Here is a 23,125-nt window from a genome sequence, read left to right as displayed (position 1 = left end):
GGCTGGACATCAGGAAAAACTTCCTGACTGTTAGAGCAGTACGACAATGGAACCAGTTACCTAGGGAGGTAGTGGGCTCTCCCACACTAGAGGCTTTCAAGAGGCAGCTGGACAGCCACCTGTCAGGTATGCTTTAGGGTGGATTCCTGCATTGAGAAGGGGGTTGGACTCGATGGCCTTATAGGCCCCTTCCAACTCCACTATTCTATGATTCTAAGGTAGTGCTGATTTTGCAATCAGAATAGATCCCATTTGGGTGTTTGGTAGCCAATACAGGAAGGGACTCTCAGGAATGAGTGGAACAGCTCCACCCTTTGAGATGCCATCACCTGTGAGGGAGGAGGGAGGCCTGGCTGTTGGACACCTACTTACGGTCTTTACTGGAAAGCCATGCTAGAAGAGAGTGAGTGTTGTGTAATGGCTAGAATGCTGGAATTTAACTGGGGAGAGTTGGGTTCAAATCTGCCTTCTTAAAGCTCACTGAGTGGCCACGGGCCAGACACCTCTTCTCAGCCTAACCTACTTCAAGAGGGTTGTTGTGATGATAAAATGTACGCCACCTTGGGCTCCTTGGAGGAAAGGCGGGTCAGAAATGTCATAAAATTGAATTAGAAATAAATAAGTAACTCCTCGTATGCCGCTCTGAGGACTTTGAACTAAGGAGGGAGGTATAACTGTGAAGGATATAGGTAGATTTTTTTAAAAAAATAAATAAAGGAGGCATCCTTAGGGGTATTATAAAATTATACATCCCAGAGGTAGAGCCAGGTTAGTCTCTTGCAACACATGCCAAAAAAGAAAGAAAGAAAGAAAAATTTGGTCTAATGGCATCTGAAAACTAAGTATCACTGAATTCATGTAACTGAATTCCTAGTAACGCAGACTGCTTAGCTATGTTTAAGCCAGATCAAAGTTGCTAAGGACTTACTCGATTTTCCGGAGTCGTGAATACTGTGGCCACTGCTCTGCAAACACAGTCACTCCTTTGTACCCGACAGCATTTTCCGACAAACTGCAAAGGAAAAGAGAGTAATCAGGCTGAAGGATTCCCAGGGAAGCTAGACTGGCTCCCTCCTTGATGTGCTCTCGGAGGCAGGCAAAGACTTTCTCGTTCTGGCAGGCCTTTGGTGAATAATCTGGACCCTCATCTATGCCAATCGTCCTGTATTTTCAATGTGTCCATATTGGAACATAGCTAATATATTTTTAACTTTTGTATATTTCTATCCATAGGTTTTAAATGTATATGTTTAAATTTTTGTAATGCCGCCTTGAGGGCCAGCATCGGGCAAAAGGCGGGATACAAATAAATATAATAGATAAATAAATAAATAATTTAAACACACACAAAAAAACCCCGATTTGCTTGAGGAATCAAATGCTTTGGATAGAATGTTCTCCATTGTTTATCACTGGAGAATGAACTTCAGTCATGGGTTGCTTCCAGAAAGGGCTTTTATTATAGAATCATAGAATAGTAGAGTTGGAAGGGGCCTATAATGCCATTGAATCCAACCCCCTGCTCAATGAAAGAATCCACCCTAAAGCATCCCTGACAGAGGGCTGTCCAGCTGCCTCTTGAATGCCTCTAGCGGGGCGCGGGGGGAGCCCATGACCTCCCTAGGTCACTGGTTCCATTGTCGTACTGCTCTAACAGTCAGGAAGTTTTTCCTGATGTCCAGCCAGAATCTGGCTTCCTGTAACTTATTCCGTGTCCTGCACTCAGGGAGGATCAAGAAGAGGTCCTGGCCCTCCTCTGTGTGGCAACCTCTTAAGTATTTAAAGAGTGCTATCATGTCTCCCATCAATCTTCTCTTCTCCAGGCTAAACATGCCCAGTTCTTTCAAGCTCTCTTCATAGGGCTTCGTTTCCAGACCTCTAATCATCCTCATTGCCCTCCTCTGAACACGCTCCAGCTTGTCTGCATCTTTCTTGAATTGTGGAGCCCAGAACTGGACGCAATACTCAAAATGAGGCCTAACCAGGGCCGAATAGAGGGGAACCAATACCTTGCGCGATTTGAAAGTTATACTTCTATTAATGCAGCCCAAAATAGCATTTGCTTTTCTTGCAGTGTGATGTGTCTGAAAAAAAAAACCCAAATGCTATTTTGGGCTGCCTTAATAGAAGTATAGCTTCCAAATGATGCAATCACCCTTCCTGTGTCATGAAATTTTCCTGGAGTGGTGATGGTCTTCCAGATGGCTTTGTCTTCCATTTGTAAACCCTACCCACCCACCCCCACTGCTGCTTCTGTCTTTTTTCTTGCCACTACAACATGGCATTAAGGAAGGAAAGATGGAAACGCTGCACAACGCCTTTGGATGGAGCCTTCCATCTGGAACTGCCCCGCATTTCACATTCTTCCTGCCTTGGATTCCTTCACCGCCACTGGCACTGACCTGATTTCTTCTATTTGTGGACACCTGAAGAGAGCTCTGGCCAAATGAACCACACCCTCCGTATCAATCTTACAGGAAGACAATCTGGAGGGAGAGAGAAAAGGGTATTTAAGTGGGAGTTTGAGATGAACGATGAATTTAAGAGACGTGCATGACGTTTGGCTTGCTCTCTCTCCCCCTGCGGAGACTAGCCCACGAGTCAATCCCTGAGCAGTGCGTTGTGAAGACCGAGAAAGCTTCCTCTTCTATTGGAATATAATGGTGGACCAAGGCCAAAAGAAAGGCCCAATGACTGCAACCTACCGGTAAAAAAAAGGAGGGAACTGAAAACCCATTCTCACAAGAGGTTATAGAAGGAAGTAACTTTAATAAATCTTCATAATATTTCATGGACAGCAATAGAGGCAGCTAGAGGCAACAGCTTCATAGGACCCAGTGGAAAGAGGTCACCATCCTGCCATAAGTCTATATCATTGGCCTTTGGATGTTTGCAGTGGAGGCTGGTGGCTCTGATGTCAGTGGGATGGTGGATCTGCTCTGGGTTTCAGTCAGAACCAGACAGAACTCCAAAGGAGCTCTTTGCCTTGAAAAGCTCCTTTAGAGTTTTAACTGGTTCTGGCTGAAACCAGATCATAGAATCATAGAATAGCAGAGTTGGAAGGGGCCTACAAGGCCATCGAGTCCAACCCCCTGCTCAATGTAGGAATCCACCCTAAAGCATCCCTGACAGAGGGTTGTCCAGCTGCCTCTTGAAGGCCTCTCGTGTGGGAGAGCCCACCACCTCCCTAGGTAACTGATTCCATTGTGGTACTGCTCTAACAGTCAGGAAGTTTTTCCTGATGTGCAGCCGGAATCTGGCTTCCTGTAACTTGAGCCTGTTATTCCATGTTCTGCACTCTGGGAGGATCGAGAAGAGATCCTGGCCCTCCTCTGTGTGACAAGTATTTTAAGTATTTGAAGAGTGCTATCATGTCTTCCCTCAATCTTCTCTCCTCCAGGCTAAACATGCCCAGTTCTTTCAGACTCTCTTCATAGGGCTTTGTTTCCAGACCCCTGATCATCCTGGTTGCCCTCCTCTGAACACGCTCCAGCTTGTCTGCATCCTTCTTGAATTGTGGAGCCCAGAACTGGATGCAATACTCTAGATGAGGCCTAACCAGGGCCGAATAGAGAGGAACCAGTACCTCACGTGATTTGGAAGCTATACTTCTATTAATGCAGCCCAAAATAGCATTTGCCTTTCTTGCAGCCACATCACACTGTTGGCTCATATTCAGCTTGTGATCTACAACAATTCCAAGATCCTTCTCATTTGTAGTATTGCTGAGCCAAGTGTCTCCCATCTTGTAACTGTGCATTTGGTTTCTATTTCCTAAATGCAGAACTTGGCATTTATCCCTATTAAATTGTGTTGGACTACAACACCCATCATCCCTCAGCCAGCAGGGCCAATGACAGAGGTTGTAGTCCAACACGTCTATAGGATACCAGGTTGGGCAAAGGTCAAACCTCCTCCTAGAAGGAGCAGAAAAATCTGGGAGCCAGTGAGACAGGTGAGATGATAACAGGGAGTGGTAGAGATTAAGTCCCGCTTTGGGCTGCCCACTGGATGTGATGTTTGTGAAATTCGATACAAACTAACTGATTAATGTGTGGATCAGAACATAATTATCAACCAGTTTGCACACTTCCCAAATGTTCTGATGCAGTTCTCAGCTCAAGAAATGTGTCAAAGTACATGTAGAAATCTGTATTTTCAGCTAAAATACATTTAGAAATGTAGGTTTAAATGTGAAAATTCATGTGGATTTTTTAAAAAAAATAATTAGCATATTAAGGACAGAATGAACTCACAAGAAAACACATGAAAGTGGCACAGGGTGAAAACAAGCTAAACACACACTCCTATGCGTGCTTAGACAGAAAGGAAGTCCCATGAACTCCCAGCATGCTGGGAGTTGTAGGACTTTCTTCTCTCTAAACAAGCATAGGATTGCATCCTAAATCACCCATCCTTAGGCCTTGATACTTACTGAAGGACCTTCAAGTGGTGCATGGAAGGCAGAACTGGACCCAGTTTTTCCAAAGTCTCATTTCCGATATTGTTCCCAGAAAAGCTGAAAAGAAGTAGGTTGTGAAATGCCACTGAGAAAGCATTTAACATTCTATTTAACATTCTATAACAGTCTATTAAGAAGCTATTTGTCAGTAATGCTGCTGCACTGATCAAGACACAATTGCAGGAGTGGAAGATGCAGCGAGGAAGCTACTAATTAAAGTTGCAGGGGACCTTTGCTAGATAGGACTTACTTCTGAGTAAACATTATAAAAGGATCTTTATCAGGGGGACAGGTGTGCCACGACACTGGCTCTTTACAACAGGCCTGTCACCCTACTCAAGCTAAGCGCCACCACTTGAGGAGCCTGAGGTGAGGGACAAACACCACCTTTCTACAAACTATGTGGAGAAAGAAGGGGTTACACAGGAATAATTTCAGGAATAAAATAATGCGCTGTGAATTATATGTGCTGATGGTGAATTAATGTCAGAACGGGTGTTATATGTATATAACTGCAGATGATAAATATCAAGGAGACACGTGGGATTTTTGTGGTAGTAAAACAAACTGAATAAAAAATTATTTCAATGTCCACAAACTTTGTTTCATAATAAAACTTTTCAGACCCTTGTTCAAACCTCTCGTCCAATCCTTTCTCTCTTCTCATACACGCTTTCCTTTCTCTCACCCCTTCACTCTTGAACGTCCTTTATTATCAGGATTGTTTAATATACACCAACTGACTATCTGCACACTTCACTCAAAACACAACCCTTTTTACCCTGATCCTCTAATTCTCCCCTTGAACCAAAGTACTTTAAAAACACCCCCTTTATCACCTCAGTCCTTCCCTTATATATCCTCCTCCCACCTCCTAAGATATTCAATCTCCCCCCACTCAGGTCAACATTGTAAACACAATAGACTTACAAATCCTAGACATACATTAGGGAACTGACTTGTGGGGTGTAACGCCACAACAGGCATTACCAGATAATATAGTGCAGTATTTTGCCATGTGGAACCTCTATTTCCAGCTGATTGTGGAAAAGCAATACCTTAGAAGCAAAGTTAGCAACAATCAGGATGCCAGATGCTCAAAACGTACCTGGCCACCAAATGCTTGTAACTGTCATTTGCAATGGTTACCTAGGTCTTCTGCCTGTGATTTGAAAACTTTCTTTCGAGGGAGGACTAGACATGATGTAGCGGTTAGAAGATTGGATTTGGACTGGGAGGACCTGGGTTCCAGTCCTCACTAAATCACATAGCTTATTGAGAGACCTTGGGCCAATCATTATATTTTAGCCTAGCCTAGCCTACCTTATAGGGTTGCTGTGAAGATAAAATGGGCAAACACATCTCCTGCCTGGAGCAATGTGGAGGGAGAGTGGGATCAATATAACAACTACCTAGAGCAACATAAACACCCCAAAAAAATTTGGGAGCACCTTAATGACTAATTCATGTATTGCGGCTTGCATAGGCTAAATCCAAGTTCACTACCAAACTATGCTACTTGACTGAGTCATAGGCAGAGCCAACTCTTCCCTTCCTGCCTTCCAGGGGAGTGATCATCTCTTGCTTGTGAGGGATATCATTTATTTATTTATTGCATTTATTGCATTTATATCCTGCCTTTTTTTCCTCCAAGGAACCCAAGGTAGTGTACATAATCCTCTCCCTGCTCTCCATTTTATCTTCACAACAACAACCCTGTTGGGCTGAGAGTCTGTGAATGGCCCAAAGTCACCCAGTGGGTTTCCACGGCTAAGTGGGGACTAGAACCCAGTTCTCCTGACTCTCAGTCCAACGTTTTAGCCGCTACACCACCACAAACTCAACCACCTTCTTTCCTAATAATATACGAGCATGCACAATATAAGTCAACTTGACAGTTAAGGGGAAGAGGCAGAGGCTGGGTCAAGGAGCTTTGCAGGTGTGAAACATACTGAGGAACAGGAATTTACCGTGTCCTAAGGGGCCTCTTGAAAAACCATTTGGCTTACCTGAGCATCTCTAGATTCTTGCTATCGGTCAGAGCCTCCACAAAACACTGTCCTCCAGCAGAGTTGATCAGGTTGAAGGAGAGGCTAAAATGATTTGCAGGGTTATAAGACAGGGACAGTAACTGAGCTGGAAAGACGCACAATCAGTCTGTTTGGTGATGTGCTGTATGCTCAACCCTGCACCATTTTGCACTGTGAAGCTTGACTGCAGTGTCAGCAAAAAAAGGGAAACTGCAAAATCAAGCAATGTCTCTTTTAGAGAGAGGCACTGGGGTTAACAGCAGACCCGGATCAGACTGTTTTCATAAAGGCTCAGAAATCCTTTGCATGTTGCTGAGACAACAGCTCTTCTTGAGCAAGTTCCAGCCAGCATAGATCTGTCCAGGGTCCTGACAGACCCTCTCTGGTCTGACCTTGCCATCCTGCTTCATTGGATTTGACTTTGCTGTTCCTTCTACTAAGTGCAAATGCTTCAGATTGGCTCCCCTGGGAACCTTGAGCCCAGCTAGACAGGACACCTGCCCAGGACCCTGGCCACCAGCCTGATGGGACCAAGCCATTTGATCTCTGACCATGTTGCTCCATCCATAATCTTCATCCTCTCCTACAGTGGGGTCGCTAATCTGTTGCGGCTGGATTTTGTGGGGGGGGAGGGGAAATCCTCCCTTCCGCCAGCTTTTCCTATAACCCAATCCTACAATTTGCAGATCACTCACTGGGTTGATACACATGAAAGAGACTCACTCAATTCGTTTCATGTTCTGCATTTCCGGAACAGCTGAAGCAATTTCTTTTATGCCGGCATCATCAATTTTGTTGTAGCTTAAACTTTAAAAGAAAACCCACAACTTGTAAGATCAGAAAAAACATTCATGCCATTCATGACACTGTGTTCAAGTTAAGGGGTGGGCAGACATTTAAGAGAACCCCAACATCCACCTACAGAAGTTTGGTCTATGGGGTGGACACTTAAAATCCAACACATATGAGCACATAGGATCATAGAATCATAGAGTTGGAAGGGGCCTATAAGGCCATTGAAGGGGCCTATAAGGCCAACAACATACCGATATGCCAATATCATACTGCCCTTATACAAATCTATGGTGCGTCAACTCTTGGAATACAGTTCTGTTCATCGCACTTAAAAAGGGATATTGAAGAGTTGGAAAAAGTACAGAAAGACTTCTTATTCATGCAGGCCTTTAGCATATACTCTGGTCTGTTGCTGAATGAAGTTTTAATGAAGTGCTGTTCATCTCTTTTATTGTTGCACTGTGAATTGCATTTTTCAGTTATTGATTTTTATGATTTAATTAAGATTTGGTTTTTAATCTCGATTTTATAGTTAGCTGCCTCAAGTGCCATTTTTTGGGGTGGAAAGACGGGGTACAAATGAAATTAAACAAAGTAAACAAAGTGAGAAACATGAACCTACTTGATTTCTTCCATGTGAACGGCATTCTTCAAAGCTTCTGCAAGGTGGGAACAGGCTTCACCACCAAGATGGTTATTGTTCAAACTGGGAAACAATCATAAAATGCCAAACATTACATCAGTTATTCTGCACCCCAACTGAAGAATCCTTCTTGGGAAGCAAATTTAGTGATCGGTGCTTTCTTCACTGGACCAAAGTTGAGTACCGCAGCCTTAAACAACCTGGTACCCTCCAGATGTGTTGCAGCACAACTCCCATCATTCCCAGCTAGCATGCTAATGGGGATGATGCGTCCTGTTGTCCAACACAGTAAGAAATGCAATATTTGTAATAGTGGCCATCACTATGAGTCCTTTCCCAGTGGTAGTGTGGTCCTTTAAAAAAACATCTGTGCTGCCTTAGGCTGAGTCAAGACCATTGGTCTATCTAGCCCAGTATTGTTGACACTGACTGGCAGCGGCTCTCCAGTTTCAGGCAATTATTTTTCCATCCCTACCTGGAGAAGCCAGGGATTGAACCTGGAACCTTCTGCATGCAAACCAGTGGCTCTACCACTGAGCTATGGCCCCTTCCATTTGAGCTAGAGCAGCGGTCCCCAACCTTTTTGGCACCAGGGACCGGTTTCGTAGAAGACAATTTTTCCACGGACTGGCGGGGGGGTTGAGGGGATGGTTTTGGGAAGCCCCCCCCCTCCAGCGTCCTGGCTTCGCTTCGGCCAGGTGGGCGCCCAGCCGAAGCGAAGCCAGGATGCTGGGGTGGGCGGCTTCGGAATGGCGCGCCTGGAAGTCGCCGTTCCGAAGCCGCTCCACCCCAACCCAGCCCCCTGGCTTCGCTTTGGCTGGGCAGGCGAGATGGCGCCCCGCGCCCAGGTATGCTGGGGTGTGGGGGGGGTGACAGCAGCTCACCTGCGCGGCCCGGTTCCTAACAGGCCACGGACCGGTACCAGTCCATGGCCTGGGGGTTGGGGACCCCTGAGCTAGAGCCCCTCCCAGGATGCCGGACTAGATGAGCTAGAACCTAGCAGGGATCTCATTACGTCGCTTCATTAGATAAATAATCATCTCAAAAACAGATGCTAGACCACTTCAGTGACTGGTGGTGGGCGGAAGCTCATTGGCAGGTCACTGGTACTACCCAATGAGCACATTCAACAGCTGTTTTATCCCCACTTCTCCATTTCAAATGGAAATATAATACTTTAGACCAGGCCTTCCCAACCTGGTGCCCACCTGGGCCATTGGCAATGCTGGCTGGGAATGCTAGGAGTTGTAGTCCAACACATCTGGAGGGCACCAGGTTGGGGAAGGCTGCTTTGGACTCTACTTGATGGACAGTTGGGAGCCCAATCCTCCTGGGAAACAAAGTGTACGCTCCTCATGCACCATTATTCCTAGCAACATTTCTGGGATTTTGATTACCGTTTTTCTTCAATTGTAAGACGCCATCAATTATAAGACGCACACTAATTTCAGTACCACCAACAGAAAAAAAAAACCTAAGACACACCCGCGATTCTAAGACGCACCCCATTTTAGAGATGTTTATATGGGGGGAAAAGTGCACCTTAGAATCGAAGAAATAGGGTATGTGGCCACTTCTGGCAGCAAAACCTCAAACTTCTTTTGTAGAGCTTTCCCCGGGACAGAAAACAGCCCAGAGAGCTTCGGCTATGGGGCAGTATATAGATGTAATAAAATAAATAAATAAATAAATAAATATAGTGAACGCAGGGAGGGTACTTTCAAATCAGCCCCACTACTCTTAGCATGTTTCAGCAACCTTTACTGGTCATTCCTCACTTCAGAGCTTGCTTTCACATCTTTCCAGAGGCAAGTGGTCGAATGCTGCTGATTCTGAAGCAGTGGAGGATGGGGGCTCTGATGTCAGTGGGGCGGCAAATCCGCTCCAGGTTTCAGCCGGAACCAGTCAGAACTCTAAAGGAGCTGTCCATGGTGAAAGCACCTTGGATAGTGCCTTTAGAGTTCTTACTGGTTCCGATTAAGACGAGGAGCGGATTCACCAGAGCCAACAGCCTCCGCTGCCCAGAGCTAAAGTCTCTCCCACTAATGGCTGTGTAGCATTCCTAAAAGACCCTTGGCAAGGAAAACGGTTCCTCTTTCAGTCTACCCAGGTGTAAGAGGTGACCTGATTCACTGGGCAAGTCAAAAACATTAAGATGAGCATCTGGAGGGGGCCTTATCTCAGTTGTGACAGAGCACTTGCTTGGCATGCAGAAAGTCCCAGGTTTGCTTCCTGGCATGTCCAGGTAGAACTGGAAAGAAAATCCGGCCTGGAACCCTGGAGAGCCATTGCTGCCAGTCAGTGTCAATAACACTGGGCAAGATGGACCAATGGCCCGATTCAGTGGGAGGCAACTTCCTATGTTCTCATAATGATGGTCCCATCATTCCCTTGAAGACTGCTGGCCACAGAAACTGGCCGTTGTTAACACCAGCATGTAAGGATGGGCTGGAGGAGTTGAGCTGACTCTCAGTCGATAGACATACTTACACAAGTCTTCGCAGGAGAGGCATGGCAGAGAGTCTTGAAGTCAGCTGCAGAATATTTCCCTTGTCAAGATTCAGAAAGCCAAGGCTAAGAAATAGAGAAGGTTGTGAAACAAGGATGATATTCATTTGGAATGGACCTCCACTGGCCACAACTTTGGTATTTGGGACAAAAGCACATCCCCTTTTCATCAAAATGTAATAACTACTGACCCTAGAATAGTGGTTTTAAATGGATATTGTGGTTTTTATGCTTTTGATGGTTTAAAATTGTTATATACAGTATTTGTTTTTAATGTTCACTGTTTTAACCTTTGTAAACCACCCAGAGAGCTTTGTATATGGGGCGGTATATAAATGTAATAAATGTAGAATGTAATGTAACTGGACAAACCCAGAACCTGTCAGGAACCCAGCCATGTCAGCCCACAGCCCACACTGGCTCAGCTTCAGTCTTCTCCCCATCATTCAAGCAGAGAATAAATAATAATAATAATAATAATAATAATGTAGAGGATGGAGCGCCCTGCTGGTCTGAGCTGCAGGTGAGCCTCCAAATCCTGCACATAGAAGCACTCTGGAAATCACCTAAAGTCCCAGCCCTATGCATAGATAAGTTCTGAAAGCACCTTGGGTAGTTCCTTTAAAGTTCTGACTGGTTCTGACTGAACCCTGGAGCAGGTTCACCACCCCACTGACATAAGAGCCACCAGCCTCCACTGCTCTGAGGGCAGGATTGAGACCCCAAGAGGGCCAGATTTGGCATGCAGGCCTGAGGTTCCCCACCCCTGCTCTGAGGTGTCATAAGACTCTTCATCATTTTTATAAAAATGACCAGAGCCCAAAAGTCCACTCTAATCCAGCATCTTGCTTCCCATGGTAGCCTACAAGCAGGATGTGAAGGCCACCGTGCTCCTTCACTGACTGCCCCAAAGAGAACTGGTAAGCCATGGGGTATCCTGCGCCTGAACCTGGAGGCTCCACACAGCCCTCAAAACTAACAGCACGCAGCTCTGCACTGCTGTTTTTGAACTGCTTTGGCTTATGCCGAAACCAAGGCACCATTCACGGCACAACTGCAGGACGGTTCTTCTCCATCATGCCTCACAATCCTCGGCACGTTTACTCAGAAGCCCAAAGCTGCTTTCCTTTACATGAGGATAAGTGCCACTGAACAGATTGGGATTTGCTTCCAAGCAAACGCAGGGCCGGTGCCAGGCTATTTTGCACCCTAGGCAAAGTGAGCTACTTTCACACCCCCCCCCCAAAAATGCCAACTTTAATTTTTAAGAACATATGTTTCCTGGAAAAAACAAGAAGCACAAAACTTGAAACTGCTAAATTTATTTTAAAGTGCAAGAAATCCGTCATGCCAATTATAGCAAACAAATTGGAACATGGTCCAATTTTAGACTATGGGTCTAAAATGCACTATTTAATAGGAATATCACCTCCAAATCATCCACCCCCCATCTCACACACACACGCGCGCGCGCACACACACTCAGCATCACTCACTCCAAACAAACACATGCATGAACACATGCATTCACTCAAAGACCCCCATTCACCCATACATTCTCTCTATCTCTCTCTCTTCCGGGCGCATTCCAGAAGTCCGAACATGGAGCTGCCCCACCCCCACCCCAGCGTCCCTGGCTTCACTTCGGCTGGGCAGGTGCGGGGCGCCATCTCGCCCGCCCAGGCCCAGCTGAATCCTCGGGCCGGGCCGACTCACAACCAACGTGCGTGAGTGCTGTGCTGTGCCCGGCGCCCCTCTTAGCTTGGCGCTCTAGGCGGTCGCCTGAGTGGCCTCTATAGTAGCACTGGCCCTGAGCCGGTACCTAGGATTAGAGATGTCAGAGAGATCTACAATGGATTCAAATGAGTTTAGATTTCTATAAATCCCTACCTTTGGATTCTTCCGCAGACTGGCTTTTTCTGAGTTGTGCACACTCCATACACTTGTGGACCAGCTTTTTACTTTTTGTGGGGTGGATTTGCACAAACGTGCAAGTGGAACTATATTCTTGCACCTCCCTAAAAAAAATCTGATCCCATCAGCGAGTGGAAGATGGAATGAAACACGCCTGACAATTCACAAAACACAGATGGAACAGAAGTAACAGAATTTGTAGACCTCTACATCACATCACAAAGGCTTACAGCGGCCTCCTCTGACCTGGCAAGCTCCAGATGTGTTGGGATACAACTCCTATCATCTCCAGCTAGCAGGGCCCTGGTGCTCAGGGATGATGGGAGTTGTATCCCAACACATCTGGAGCTTGCCAGGTCAGAGGAGGCCGTTGTAAGCCTTTGTGATGTGATGGGGGAAAGCTGACCCACGGCACGGCAGTTAAAAAACAGCTTACTTTATGCTCTTCAAGTGATGTTTGCCCTCCAGAGCACTCAGGAGAGTACTGATTCCATTCATGCTGAGTTCACTTTTGGACAAGCTGGAGAGAAAGTACAATAGTTACATATTCATTTTACAAGTGGTTGTGTAAAAGGGCATGGGAGAGGCAACCGGGAGTGATGGGATAAATACAATGCTCTGAAGGCTTGAGGCCTACAGATGCAAAGTAAAAATGGCCAGGCCTAGGAGACCTAGGGTTTTACTTTGGGGAGGGAGTGTCTCTGTGAGGAGCAGTTTCATTTCTCCAGTTGAGTTTCATTTCTTCAAGGTTCAAAGAGTACTTTGTGTTTTGGGGGAAGAGGGTAGAAAAAAAGAGGAGAAAGCCAGCCAGGGAGAGAGCAGGAAAGCCTGAGAGCATGAGAAAGCAGCAGCTGGAAAAGCCTAAATACAGCTAGGGTAAAAGAAGTTGTATTTTTGCAGCTTTTATTTTCTTTTAATGCCTTTGTATCATTCAGCTCTATTGATTAAATACCTTTACTTGTAATTTGGTTGTTTTGATATACAAGTAAATGGTTGTGTTAAACTTAAAGTATCTGGAGTGTCACCTGCTTCATGCCTACTGTCTAACCCCCATGATATTGGGAAGGGGGAAGGTAAAAGAAGCAAGGTAGGACTCTTAAGGAGGCAAGAGATCCTTAAGGAGTTGCTCAGGGGGTCCAGGTCATAGGTGGAATCTATGCCTTTTTTGTTGAACCAGCATTTTGTACACTTCTCCAAAGTATTATTGTTAACACTTTGGTTTCCCATCTAATATAGATAATTTGCTCCCTGCTCTCTCTCCCCACCCCTTTTCTAGAAGGAAAAGGGACTAAGGGCACGATCCTATGCACGTTTAGACAGGAGAAAGGCCTACAACTTCCAGCATGCCCCAGCCAGCATGAGAGTTGTAGGACGAATAGTTTCCCAGAAATCTTTCATCCTACGTTGCAGTGAAAAGGGGTGATGTCAGGGACATGCCTTCCCACATCAAGTATTTGACTTACTCAAGGTCTTCAATGGCATGGCATTGATCCAATGCAGCAGCCAGGCGCTCCGTTCCAACTGGCAGTATCCTGCAACAGGTGAACCTGGAAATTCAGAAACACTGCAAGTCAAAAATAGCCGACAACATTTTGACCACCAAGCGCAAAAATCATCTGCTGGAACAACTATTTGCAATTTGGGAAATAGCTTTATAAAAGCTCATAACACAGCTTTATGTCTTATAAAATTGAGAATTCCCCTTCTCCTGTACTATGATCATAAGCAACTTATGGACATGTGTGACAGACCTACAGGACAGACAGCTGAAGAAGAAGGGTGACATTACTTTGTGGTATTAAACAAGTAGAATAAGGATAGAGTCTCGTTATGGGCAGGAGAATCCAAAGGTCCAATAAGGAAAGAATGAAGGAGTTAAGTACATTTATCTATATAAGGATATGGTAGTGTAAGGCTTATTACTTGAGATCTACCAGACCAATTTTTCTCATTTTTGTCTTAAACTGATGCTTGAGCAGTCTAAATGTGCAGAAAAATTTGAAAGTTTGAAAAAGTTCAAAGCTCCAGCTTTAAAAGCAAATTAATTTCCTCTGCACCAAACCAGCAGGGCAGCCCCTCCACCAGCGGGATAACAGACAGCCCTGCACAGCCAATCAGTATAGTGCAAAGGTGGGCTCTGGGCACAGCTGCACAGTTAGGCTGTCACCACCTGGGGAAAGGTGACAGGGGCAACCAATCAGGGCACACAAGGGAGGAGGTGGGGCTATGCCCCATGCAAATTCCAGAGGAGGGATTCACTATGCATGAGCCACGCTTGCATTATTCACGCGCCCCTCTGTGGGGAGAGGACAGAGGGGCAAAAAAGCGAGAATGGAGCAGGACTCTGAGCATGGGATTTATACTAGTCTTAGAGAAGAGGTGATTAAGAGGCAATATGGCGGCCCGTCTTTGAAGCACTGCCACACACGTGATGGAGCAAATTTGTTCTCTGTTGCTCCAGTGCAGCCTTCCCCAACCCCGGTGCTCTCCACTTGCCATGGTGGCTGAGAATGATGGGATTTGTAGTCCACCACATCTGGAGGCCACCAGGTTGGGAAAGGCTGCCCTGAGCCTTAAGAAAACTGCAAAATTTAGCATGGCTAGTAGATTACACTTCTCTTCTCCCTTCTCCCCAATTCTGGGAGGCGGGTCACTCCCTTTACTGGAGACGTTTGAACGTCTTCCACATGAAGGATTTTGTTTTACTTGCATCTGTCTTAAATATATTATTTAAAGCAGGGATGTGGAAATGTGCGGCCTTCCAGATGTTCTTGGACTGCAACTCCCATCATCCCTAAACTTTGGCTATGCTGGTCAGGGCTGATGGGAGCTAAAGTCCAATGACATCTGGAGAGTCATAAGTTCCCCCATCTCTGATTTAGGGCCTGCCCCAAACTAGTGCCCTCCAAAGGTGCTGGACTATAACTCCCATCACCTCAGCCAGCATGGTGAATGATGGGAATTGTAATCTGGAGAGCACCGGGTTGGCAAAGGCTGGCCCACATGATAGTTTTATAACAACAACAACAACAACAACGATAATAATATCCCATCCATTTTAATTTCCCAAACTGGAGACGCATGAGGTTGGGTTTCCAGTTCTTGGTTCTAGAAGTCCAGATTCAAATTTCTCCAAATCACAGAAGAAAGCGGAACCCAAGTGAGCCTTCTGCGAAAATGCATGGCAACTGTTTCACAGTAGCAGAGGAAGGGTATGAATTTGGAGAGATTCAAATCTTGGCTGAGGCCCCCTAGTCAGGCATAGCGGGATGCCATCCAAAGCATACAGCAATTCAGACAGGGCATACGCAAGTCTCTTCAGTGCTGGAAAATGCAACAGGGCGTCAAAGGTGGCCGCTGCTTCCGCATCCGTGAGCTCCACCCGAGACCAGCTGCAATGGTAAAAGAACACATGCGATGAATTCGTGGGTGTTCGTTTGGAAAAGTACAAAATGATGAAGTCAGTGGAGCCTGGTGACTCCAAGGTCAGTGGGGCAGTAAATCTACTCCTGGTTTCAGTCAGAACCAAGCCCTTTCTATACCTCCCGGTGTTAAGGGAGGGAGGGGGAGGATCTCGCAATATTCTGTTCACGAGATCCTCCCCTAAGTCCACACACGCGTGCGACATCCCGGGAGGAAGGAGGGATGTCGCACCCGGCATTTTCTTTCTTTTCTTTTTTTTTTAATGGAGATGAACGCAGTTGCACGCCAACAAAAATGTAAGTAAAAAAACCACAAACCCCCTGAACCCACTTCCCCACCACCCCTTATGGGCATGGAGCGCCTGAAGAGCTCTGTGCCCCATGCCCGTTTTCCGCCTCCTCGCGTTTACTCACAAGGAAGCGGGACGAAGCAGGGGCAGGCGGCCACACACCTCCAGGAAGAATTGGGTTTTCCCAGGGATTATTTATCCCTGGGAAAACCTATGCTCATCCCCACCCTGCCCTGAGGAGTTCCTGTGGATCATTTGGATGCACAGGGACTCAGCCATTACCAGCCTGGATTTTCCGGCTGGAGTAGAAACGCCTGTGGCGTTACACCCCACAAGTCAGTTCCCTAATGCATGTCTGCGATTGGTAAGTCTGTGGTGTTTAGAATGTTGACCTGAGTGGGTGGAGTTAGAATGTCTTGGGAGTGGGGAGGAGTGATATATAAGGGAAGGACTGAGGGGAGTGTGGGAGACTTTTAGTTACTCTTTGAGTCTTTAGCCTTTAGTGCTTGAGCTCTCTGCAGGTTAGCTCTGTGTGTTCGCTCTTGGTGTGTAGTGTGTACTTGGGTTCTGGAGAATTTGAGGTTCAGTGTAGAGAGTGGTGTCTTTTGAGGGTGGTGTGCTGATAGCTGGTGTATATTAATCAATACTGATAATAAAGAAAGTTCAAGAGTGAATGTGTGAGAGAAAGGAAAGCATGTTTAAGAAGAGTGAAAGGATTGGATGAGAGGTTTCTAAAAGGGTTTTTTTTAAAATGTTTTATTATGAAACAAAGCTTGTGAACTTTTAAAATAAAATTTTAATCAGTATGTTTTAACTACCACAAAAATCCCACGTGTCTCTTTGGCATTTATCATCTGCAGTTATATACATTTAACACCCACTCAGTAATAATTCACCTCAGTACATATAATTCACAGCGCTTTAATTTATTACTGAAATCCTTCCAATTTAACCCCTTTCTCCACATAGTTTGGAGAAAGGCGGTGGTGGTCCCTCGCCTCAGGCTCCTCAAGTGGTGGGGCTTAGCTTGAGCAGGGAGTGTCCGCGGCCAGGCCTGTTGTTCAGAGCCTGTGTCATGGCAATGCCGCCAGTCAGAACTCTAAATGAGCCACCCAAGGTGCAAAGGAGCTACCCAAGATGCTTTGCTCAAGGAGTTTTGCTTTGCACCTTGGATAGCTCCTTTAGAAATCCCCCAGTTATTCAAATAGGATCACAGGACACAGAAGCAGAGGAAAAGATTAACGCCTCCTGCAGTACCCTTAAAGTGAATACCAGCTTCAGAAGAGGGAATTCCATCAGGGGGGATTCCACACGTCATACTGAGGGCGTTTCCATGCGCCCCCAGTGCGCCCCCAAAGCGATCGTGTAGCTTGCCTGGAGAAGAGATGAGGAAGAGGCGTCCTTGCCGCTGCTACCGCCGCCGCCACCCACCTACCTCCTCGCCGGCCGGGTCAGAGAGCTTGGCGGAAGAAGGTGGGGTCCACCCCGCCTTCTTCCGCCAAGCTCTCCGACCCGGCCGGCGAGGAGGTAGGTGGGTGGCGGCAGCGGCAAGGACGCCTCTTCTTCGTCTCTTCTCCAGGCAAGCTACACGATCGCTTTGGGGGCGCACTGGGGGCACATGGAAGTGCCCTCAGTACAACGTGTAGAATCCCCCCAGGACCACAGGAGGGGAAGAAAGGGTTCAATCCCCCCTCTGTGCCTGCTATATTCCTGTTCATTATCTGCCCCCGTCTTCTACACCCACACAGCTGATGCTATTTGCATTTTGAAAAACCTACAGGTTAAATGTAGGTTTTGATATCATGAGTAGTTTGGCTTTTAAATATTAATTCTCCCAAGGAAAGGTCATTTTCCATTAAAGTGAACATGCTCTCCATATTAAACTCAGTTTTGTAAAATGTCCTTGTTTGTGTATCTGATAAATTAAGACATTGGCAAAGGATTATGTTTTATCATTTGCAAAAAGGGGGGCAGGAGTCAATCTTAAAAATCCATAAAAGACATGTTTAACCTCCCCACCCTTCCATAGATAAAACGATCCAACGTTTCATTTTATCCAGACTCTTCACTCTCCCATCTGTCTGGGCTCATAGGGTTGCCAACTTCTTTTTTCTCTGGCAAACCTTCTGACCTTTTAACAGCTTCATGACAAGCAGAAAAGCAGATGAAGTTTGTCCTGGCATACAAAAGCAGCAAAATCTACAAAACTGAAATTTCAGCCTGTGCAAAAGTCATGGGAGCCCTGCCAGAAAAAAGAGGTGGCAACCCAGTGGAGAAACATATCCTTCATCCTGCAAGGGAGATTAATTCTCTCTTTTTTCTGGAGATTTTCTTTTCTTTTTTTAAACTGCAGAAGGGTGGGAAACTCACACTCACTTTAATGCCCAAAGACAGCTGCATTTTTCAATGAATTTTGGCAAGAATTGGACTCCTTTGGCTTTCAGTTCACTCTGATACAACCTGCAGGCCTCACACACACAAACACACAAGGAAAAAACACACAGAACAGCTTAGAACAGATATTGCCTGTGCATGTACAGATGCTGTGAAATCTATGAAGGCACTAAAGGAATGGTTTTCAAATTAAGCACAAACATTCTTTTCCCTCTTCTTCCCTAATTAGTGCAAGGTTGCCAACTTTTCAACTGGTCCCTGTAGCTGTGCATTTAACGCAACCTCAATCTGCAGATATTAGCAGCTGATCGCATTTATGTCCATGCTGTGCAAATCATCATCTGTTAGTATATACACCTCACATCAGTGGTTAATGAAAACACAGGTGAAAGGCACGTCTGTCCCTCACCCAGCCATATGGCCCAATGGAGGCTGGTGGCTCTGATTTCAGTGGGGCTATGAATTCATTCTGGTTTTAGTCAGAACCAGCCAAAAATCTGAAAGAGCTGTCCAAGGTGATGAACCTGTTTGGTGGGCAGGATTCAACACCTTGTACATCTCCTTTAGCATTCTGGCTGGTTCTGACCAACACCCAGAATGGATTTAGAGCCCCATGGAAATTGGAGCCTCCACTGCATTTGGCAACCCTCCTTTAGCACGCTGGAAGTCATGAAGTTTAGCTAAACAGAACTGAGGGTTCTGGGATCACAGTCTGGAAGAGATCAAAAGATCAGCAAGCTAAATTCTCTCTCTGCTGATATATGCCATCGGCATCTCCACAAATCAACTTGCATTACAGCAGGAGTGGGCAACGTGCCCACATGGCCATTTTTGCACACATATCCTTGCCAGGCTTGCCACAGTGGTGGTAAAAAAAAATATGTGGTGATTTTACAAGAGAACAAGGCATGTGGGGAGATGGTCTTTTTTTGCAAGGTTTGCATTCCACCAAACACCTTGTTTGCTTGCAAAATTGCTGCATTCTTTGTCCTCACAGCAGCAAATGTGCTGGTGGCAATTTCAAGGGCACTGGGAGTGGGGCACCATCTGGTACATTCTTGGGGTGGGGGGAATGCAGCCCCTTGTCCTCCCATAAGTTGCTCACCTCTGCATTACAGTATGGTGAATGTGATGGACCCAATGGAGGCTGGTGACTCTGGTATCAGTAGGGCTGGGGAATCCACTCTGGGTTTCAGTGAGAATCAGTAATGTCTCTAATGCTTTGCAACTTGGCTTGCTCCTTTAGAGTTTTGACTGGTTCTGACTGAAACCCGGAGTGGATTCATTGCCCCACTGCTGACAGAGCCACCAGCCTCAACTGGATGAACCTCTACCCTTCCTTGAGCTTTGAAGGGTGGGGAGGGGAGGTTGTCGGTCAGAACCTAAGCCTGTTCATGTGGTTCAACATCCCCCCATCTAACTGTGGCCATCCAATTGATCCAACATGAGATGATTTCTACAGACACCACATGATAGGATTCAAACGGAACTTGCTTGTCGGAATCAGTCTAGGCACACTGGGGGCTCTATCGGGTAAGTTGCTCAAATCCTTTATTAGGGATGTCAGAGGCATCCGTCCAGGGGGTGAAGCTCACTAAGCAAATTACACACATTTCAGACGCAATTGAGGCTATCGTTTGCATAATCTCTGCAAATCTCAGCTGCTATTTGTGCAAACTGCAGCTGAATGGCCACAATTTGCATAATTTGCACAAATAGCTATTTACAGGAGGGGGGAGAAATCTGGAAAAAAAACTCCTGGATTTCAGGAACAAATCTGCAGCTCGGCTTGCAGGGCCAGATTTCCTGCGACAGACATCCCTGTTATCCCTTCATTCAGGACCTCCTGGCTAAGCAAGTGGCAATGAATGGGGTTAGCAGAAAGGCCGACCAACTCCTAAAATGCGCAACCGCCACACCAGCAGGAAGGCAATGAGTGTCTCACCTGGTATCCACAGACTCCACTTCCTCCACCTGACTAGGAAATTCCTGTTCCACCACGAAGAGAGCTCTGTCTCTCCTTATGGCACGCCAAAAGAAAAGAAAAGAAAAAGCAAGGACAAATTAGACAGGCTGAAATGTGCTGGGCCTGCTTGCTTATTTTATTTATTATATTTTTAATCTGCCCAATAGCAAATGCTCTTTGAGCAAATTGCAAATAGGGGGGCCGTGTGTCCTACTTTGCAGAGTTCAGTCCTTTCTCTGAAGGGCTGTCTGGTCCAAGTCTGTTTAATGAGCCAGTGTGGAGTAGTGGTTAAGGTGTTGGACTGGGAGTCGGGAGATCCGGGTTCTAGTCCCCACTCAGCCATGGAAACCCACTGGGTGATTTTGGGCCAGGCACAGACTCTCAGCCCAACAGGGTTATTGTTGTGAGGGTAAAATGGGGAGGAGGAAGATTATTTATGCCGTTTTGGGTTCCTTGGAGGAAAAAATTTAAATGTAATAATAAAAAATTATTACAAGATAATTAACAAGAGCAGCAGGCCTTGAAATAGCTCATCCCAAGTCAGCAGCAGGACCAGAGCTTGAACAGCAGCCACACTGCTCACCTGGTCATAGTTTCCCCCTCCATGGTGAGAGGAGTCACCTTTCTATTGAAATCGGAATAATGATTTTATACATTTGCATCTATACATACAGATCAGCACATGCATATCTGTGCCCTCATTTGCCCTCTTTCTCTCTCTCTCTGGTGATGGACTTTGTTTTTATGGGTGATGCATAAGTGGTCACCCTAATTACAAATAGTTAAAAGAATAAAATGCAATATGAAATGACCAACAGCACCAGCCTAGTTATAAGAATAGCCATAGCATCTACAATTTAAGGGCAACATCCAATGCATGTTTAAACAGAAAAAAGGCCTGCAACTCCCACCATGCTCCAGACAGCCTTTTTCCTTCGGTCTAAACGTGCATAGGATTGCACTGTAAGTCTAAAGGTGCAAACCTATGCATGTTTAGACAGAAAAATCACCAGCAATTCCCAGCCAGCCTGCGGCAACTGACAGAGAGAGGGTTGCTAGAGATAAGAGAAGCCTTCCTAGACTTCTCCTTAGTGGTAGTTCAGCTTTCCCCAACCAGCCAACTTTGAAACAAAGTTGTGATGAATAAAAAGTTTGACTTTTTCCTTGTTCCCTCCCAATCGCTGTTCCTTTTGTGGCGTGTCCTTTGGATACCTGAGGGCAGGAACTAGCTCAATGTTAATCTTGGTAAGGAATACATGGAGCTGAAGTCTAAAACTTCTGGAGATGTTTGCCCACCACTGTTGCAGGCCAAATAGTCTAACCTGGAAATGCAGAGATAGAGGTTCCTTAATGGATGGCTCTCCTTGAGAAGAGAGTGCCTACAACTCCTCTAGGTTGCATTGCGGAACTACTCTTACCATTAAGAAATGTCTTCCAATGTCCACCTGAAACCTGCCCTCCTGTAACTGAAGTCCATTAGATCTGTTCCTGCCCTCTGGAGACAGCAGAGAAGAGGGCTCAGTTCAGACAACACGTTAGTCAACGGTGGATTTAGAACTCCATGGTGGAGTTTTTACACCACCGTTGAGAAATGTGTTGTCTGATGGGAAAACTCCATGCAACAGTGGAGTTTTTTTGGAAAACACTCCACGCAGAATATTAACGCTGTGCAGAGGAGAGTTCCTGCACAATTGTTGGGTTGCGTGTTGTGTGGCGGGCTCCATGGAGTCTTCTGTTGCATTGAGTTGACTTTTCCAACTGTCTACACAATTCCCTGGCAAGAATGGTGAAAGGAGTGAGTGCTATTCTAGGAGAGCCACTGGGACTGGTTGTTGTTTTGCAGTAATGGCTGATGGGATACCATCGGGAGGACCAGGGGTGGAGAAACTGTCAATCAAATGTCACAATGGATTTTACTCAACTCCACAGTAGCCCACAGTCACACAACGGTGGAGTTAGAACATGTTGTGTGGAGAGAACCCTCTAGGAACTCAACCACTGGGTGGAGTTTTCACACTGCATTCACCAATGTTGTCTGAATTGAGCCAATATCTCTGTAAGGGATTCAGGGTATCTCTTCTGGAACTTCTTCCCAACCATGAATTTAACTCTAGAGAGCACAGGAAGACATCAGACATGGAGAATGAAAATTACGTGAGTGCTGTGATGTTTCCCTGGACTTCAGTAGCCATCTTCAGAAGAACAACGCTTTCATCTTTCACCCACGGCTCTTCTATGCTGTAACGCAAAGCACAGGCCACTTCTAATGCACGTGCAGAAGCCCTTTCAGGCGGAGGGCCAAATTCCATATTGGAGACATTTTGGGGGAGAGTGGGGGGAAGGGGACATTCCAGTTGTGAGTGGTGCCGAAGGCAAAAGGGGCGGGCCTCCCACATGCAGGGCCAGGCAAAGCTGGTAATAGGCCCAGGCCAGATGGGAAATGTAGGCCCCATTTCAAACTGCTCATTAAATATTTTTAATCAGTTCTAAATACATATGAACTAGAACAATTTATTAAAAAAAGTAATCGCAAGCACTTTTATTCAAAATGTATATAAAACAACTTTGCCTCTTCCAGGGGGACTCGGAGTAGGCCCCCTCAAAATTGTAGGCCCATGCCAACTGCCCTCACTACCCCCCGCCCTGCCCAGCCCTGCCCACATGCCCAAAATTCCCAGTGTATTTTAGCTTAAAGCTTTTC

At 46.0% G+C, this 23,125-nt stretch overlaps 1 protein-coding gene across 5 annotated transcripts in view; it reads right to left on the bottom strand.

The window, feature by feature from the left end:
• LOC134408854 (protein NLRC5-like) overlaps window positions 1-23,125 on the bottom strand; it is a 72,943-nt gene that overhangs the window by 6,325 nt on the left and 43,493 nt on the right. For 3 of the 5 annotated variants that reach the window (XM_063141346.1, XM_063141349.1, XM_063141345.1), the window contains 13 exons: window positions 22,579-22,662; window positions 20,404-20,478; window positions 18,441-18,524; window positions 15,661-15,744; window positions 13,816-13,899; window positions 12,789-12,872; window positions 10,421-10,504; window positions 7,910-7,993; window positions 7,216-7,299; window positions 6,472-6,555; window positions 4,436-4,519; window positions 2,403-2,486; window positions 929-1,012 (listed from right to left, as the gene is read on the bottom strand). In XM_063141346.1, coding sequence (XP_062997416.1) covers window positions 929-1,012; window positions 2,403-2,486; window positions 4,436-4,519; window positions 6,472-6,555; window positions 7,216-7,299; window positions 7,910-7,993; window positions 10,421-10,504; window positions 12,789-12,872; window positions 13,816-13,899; window positions 15,661-15,744; window positions 18,441-18,524; window positions 20,404-20,478; window positions 22,579-22,662 — 1,083 coding nt within the window. Of the gene's footprint in view, window positions 1-928; window positions 1,013-2,402; window positions 2,487-4,435; window positions 4,520-6,471; window positions 6,556-7,215; window positions 7,300-7,909; window positions 7,994-8,114; window positions 8,204-10,420; window positions 10,505-12,788; window positions 12,873-13,815; window positions 13,900-15,660; window positions 15,745-18,440; window positions 18,525-20,403; window positions 20,479-22,578; window positions 22,663-23,125 lie in introns of those variants that run through there. The other 2 variants (XM_063141347.1, XM_063141350.1) reach the window with 2 other exon arrangements.

This window comes from Elgaria multicarinata, chromosome 14, assembly GCF_023053635.1.
Source record: "Elgaria multicarinata webbii isolate HBS135686 ecotype San Diego chromosome 14, rElgMul1.1.pri, whole genome shotgun sequence".
NCBI lineage: Eukaryota > Metazoa > Chordata > Lepidosauria > Squamata > Anguidae > Elgaria > Elgaria multicarinata.
The sequence above is the reverse complement of the archived record's forward strand: the minus strand, read 5'-3'. Positions and strand labels throughout refer to the sequence as shown.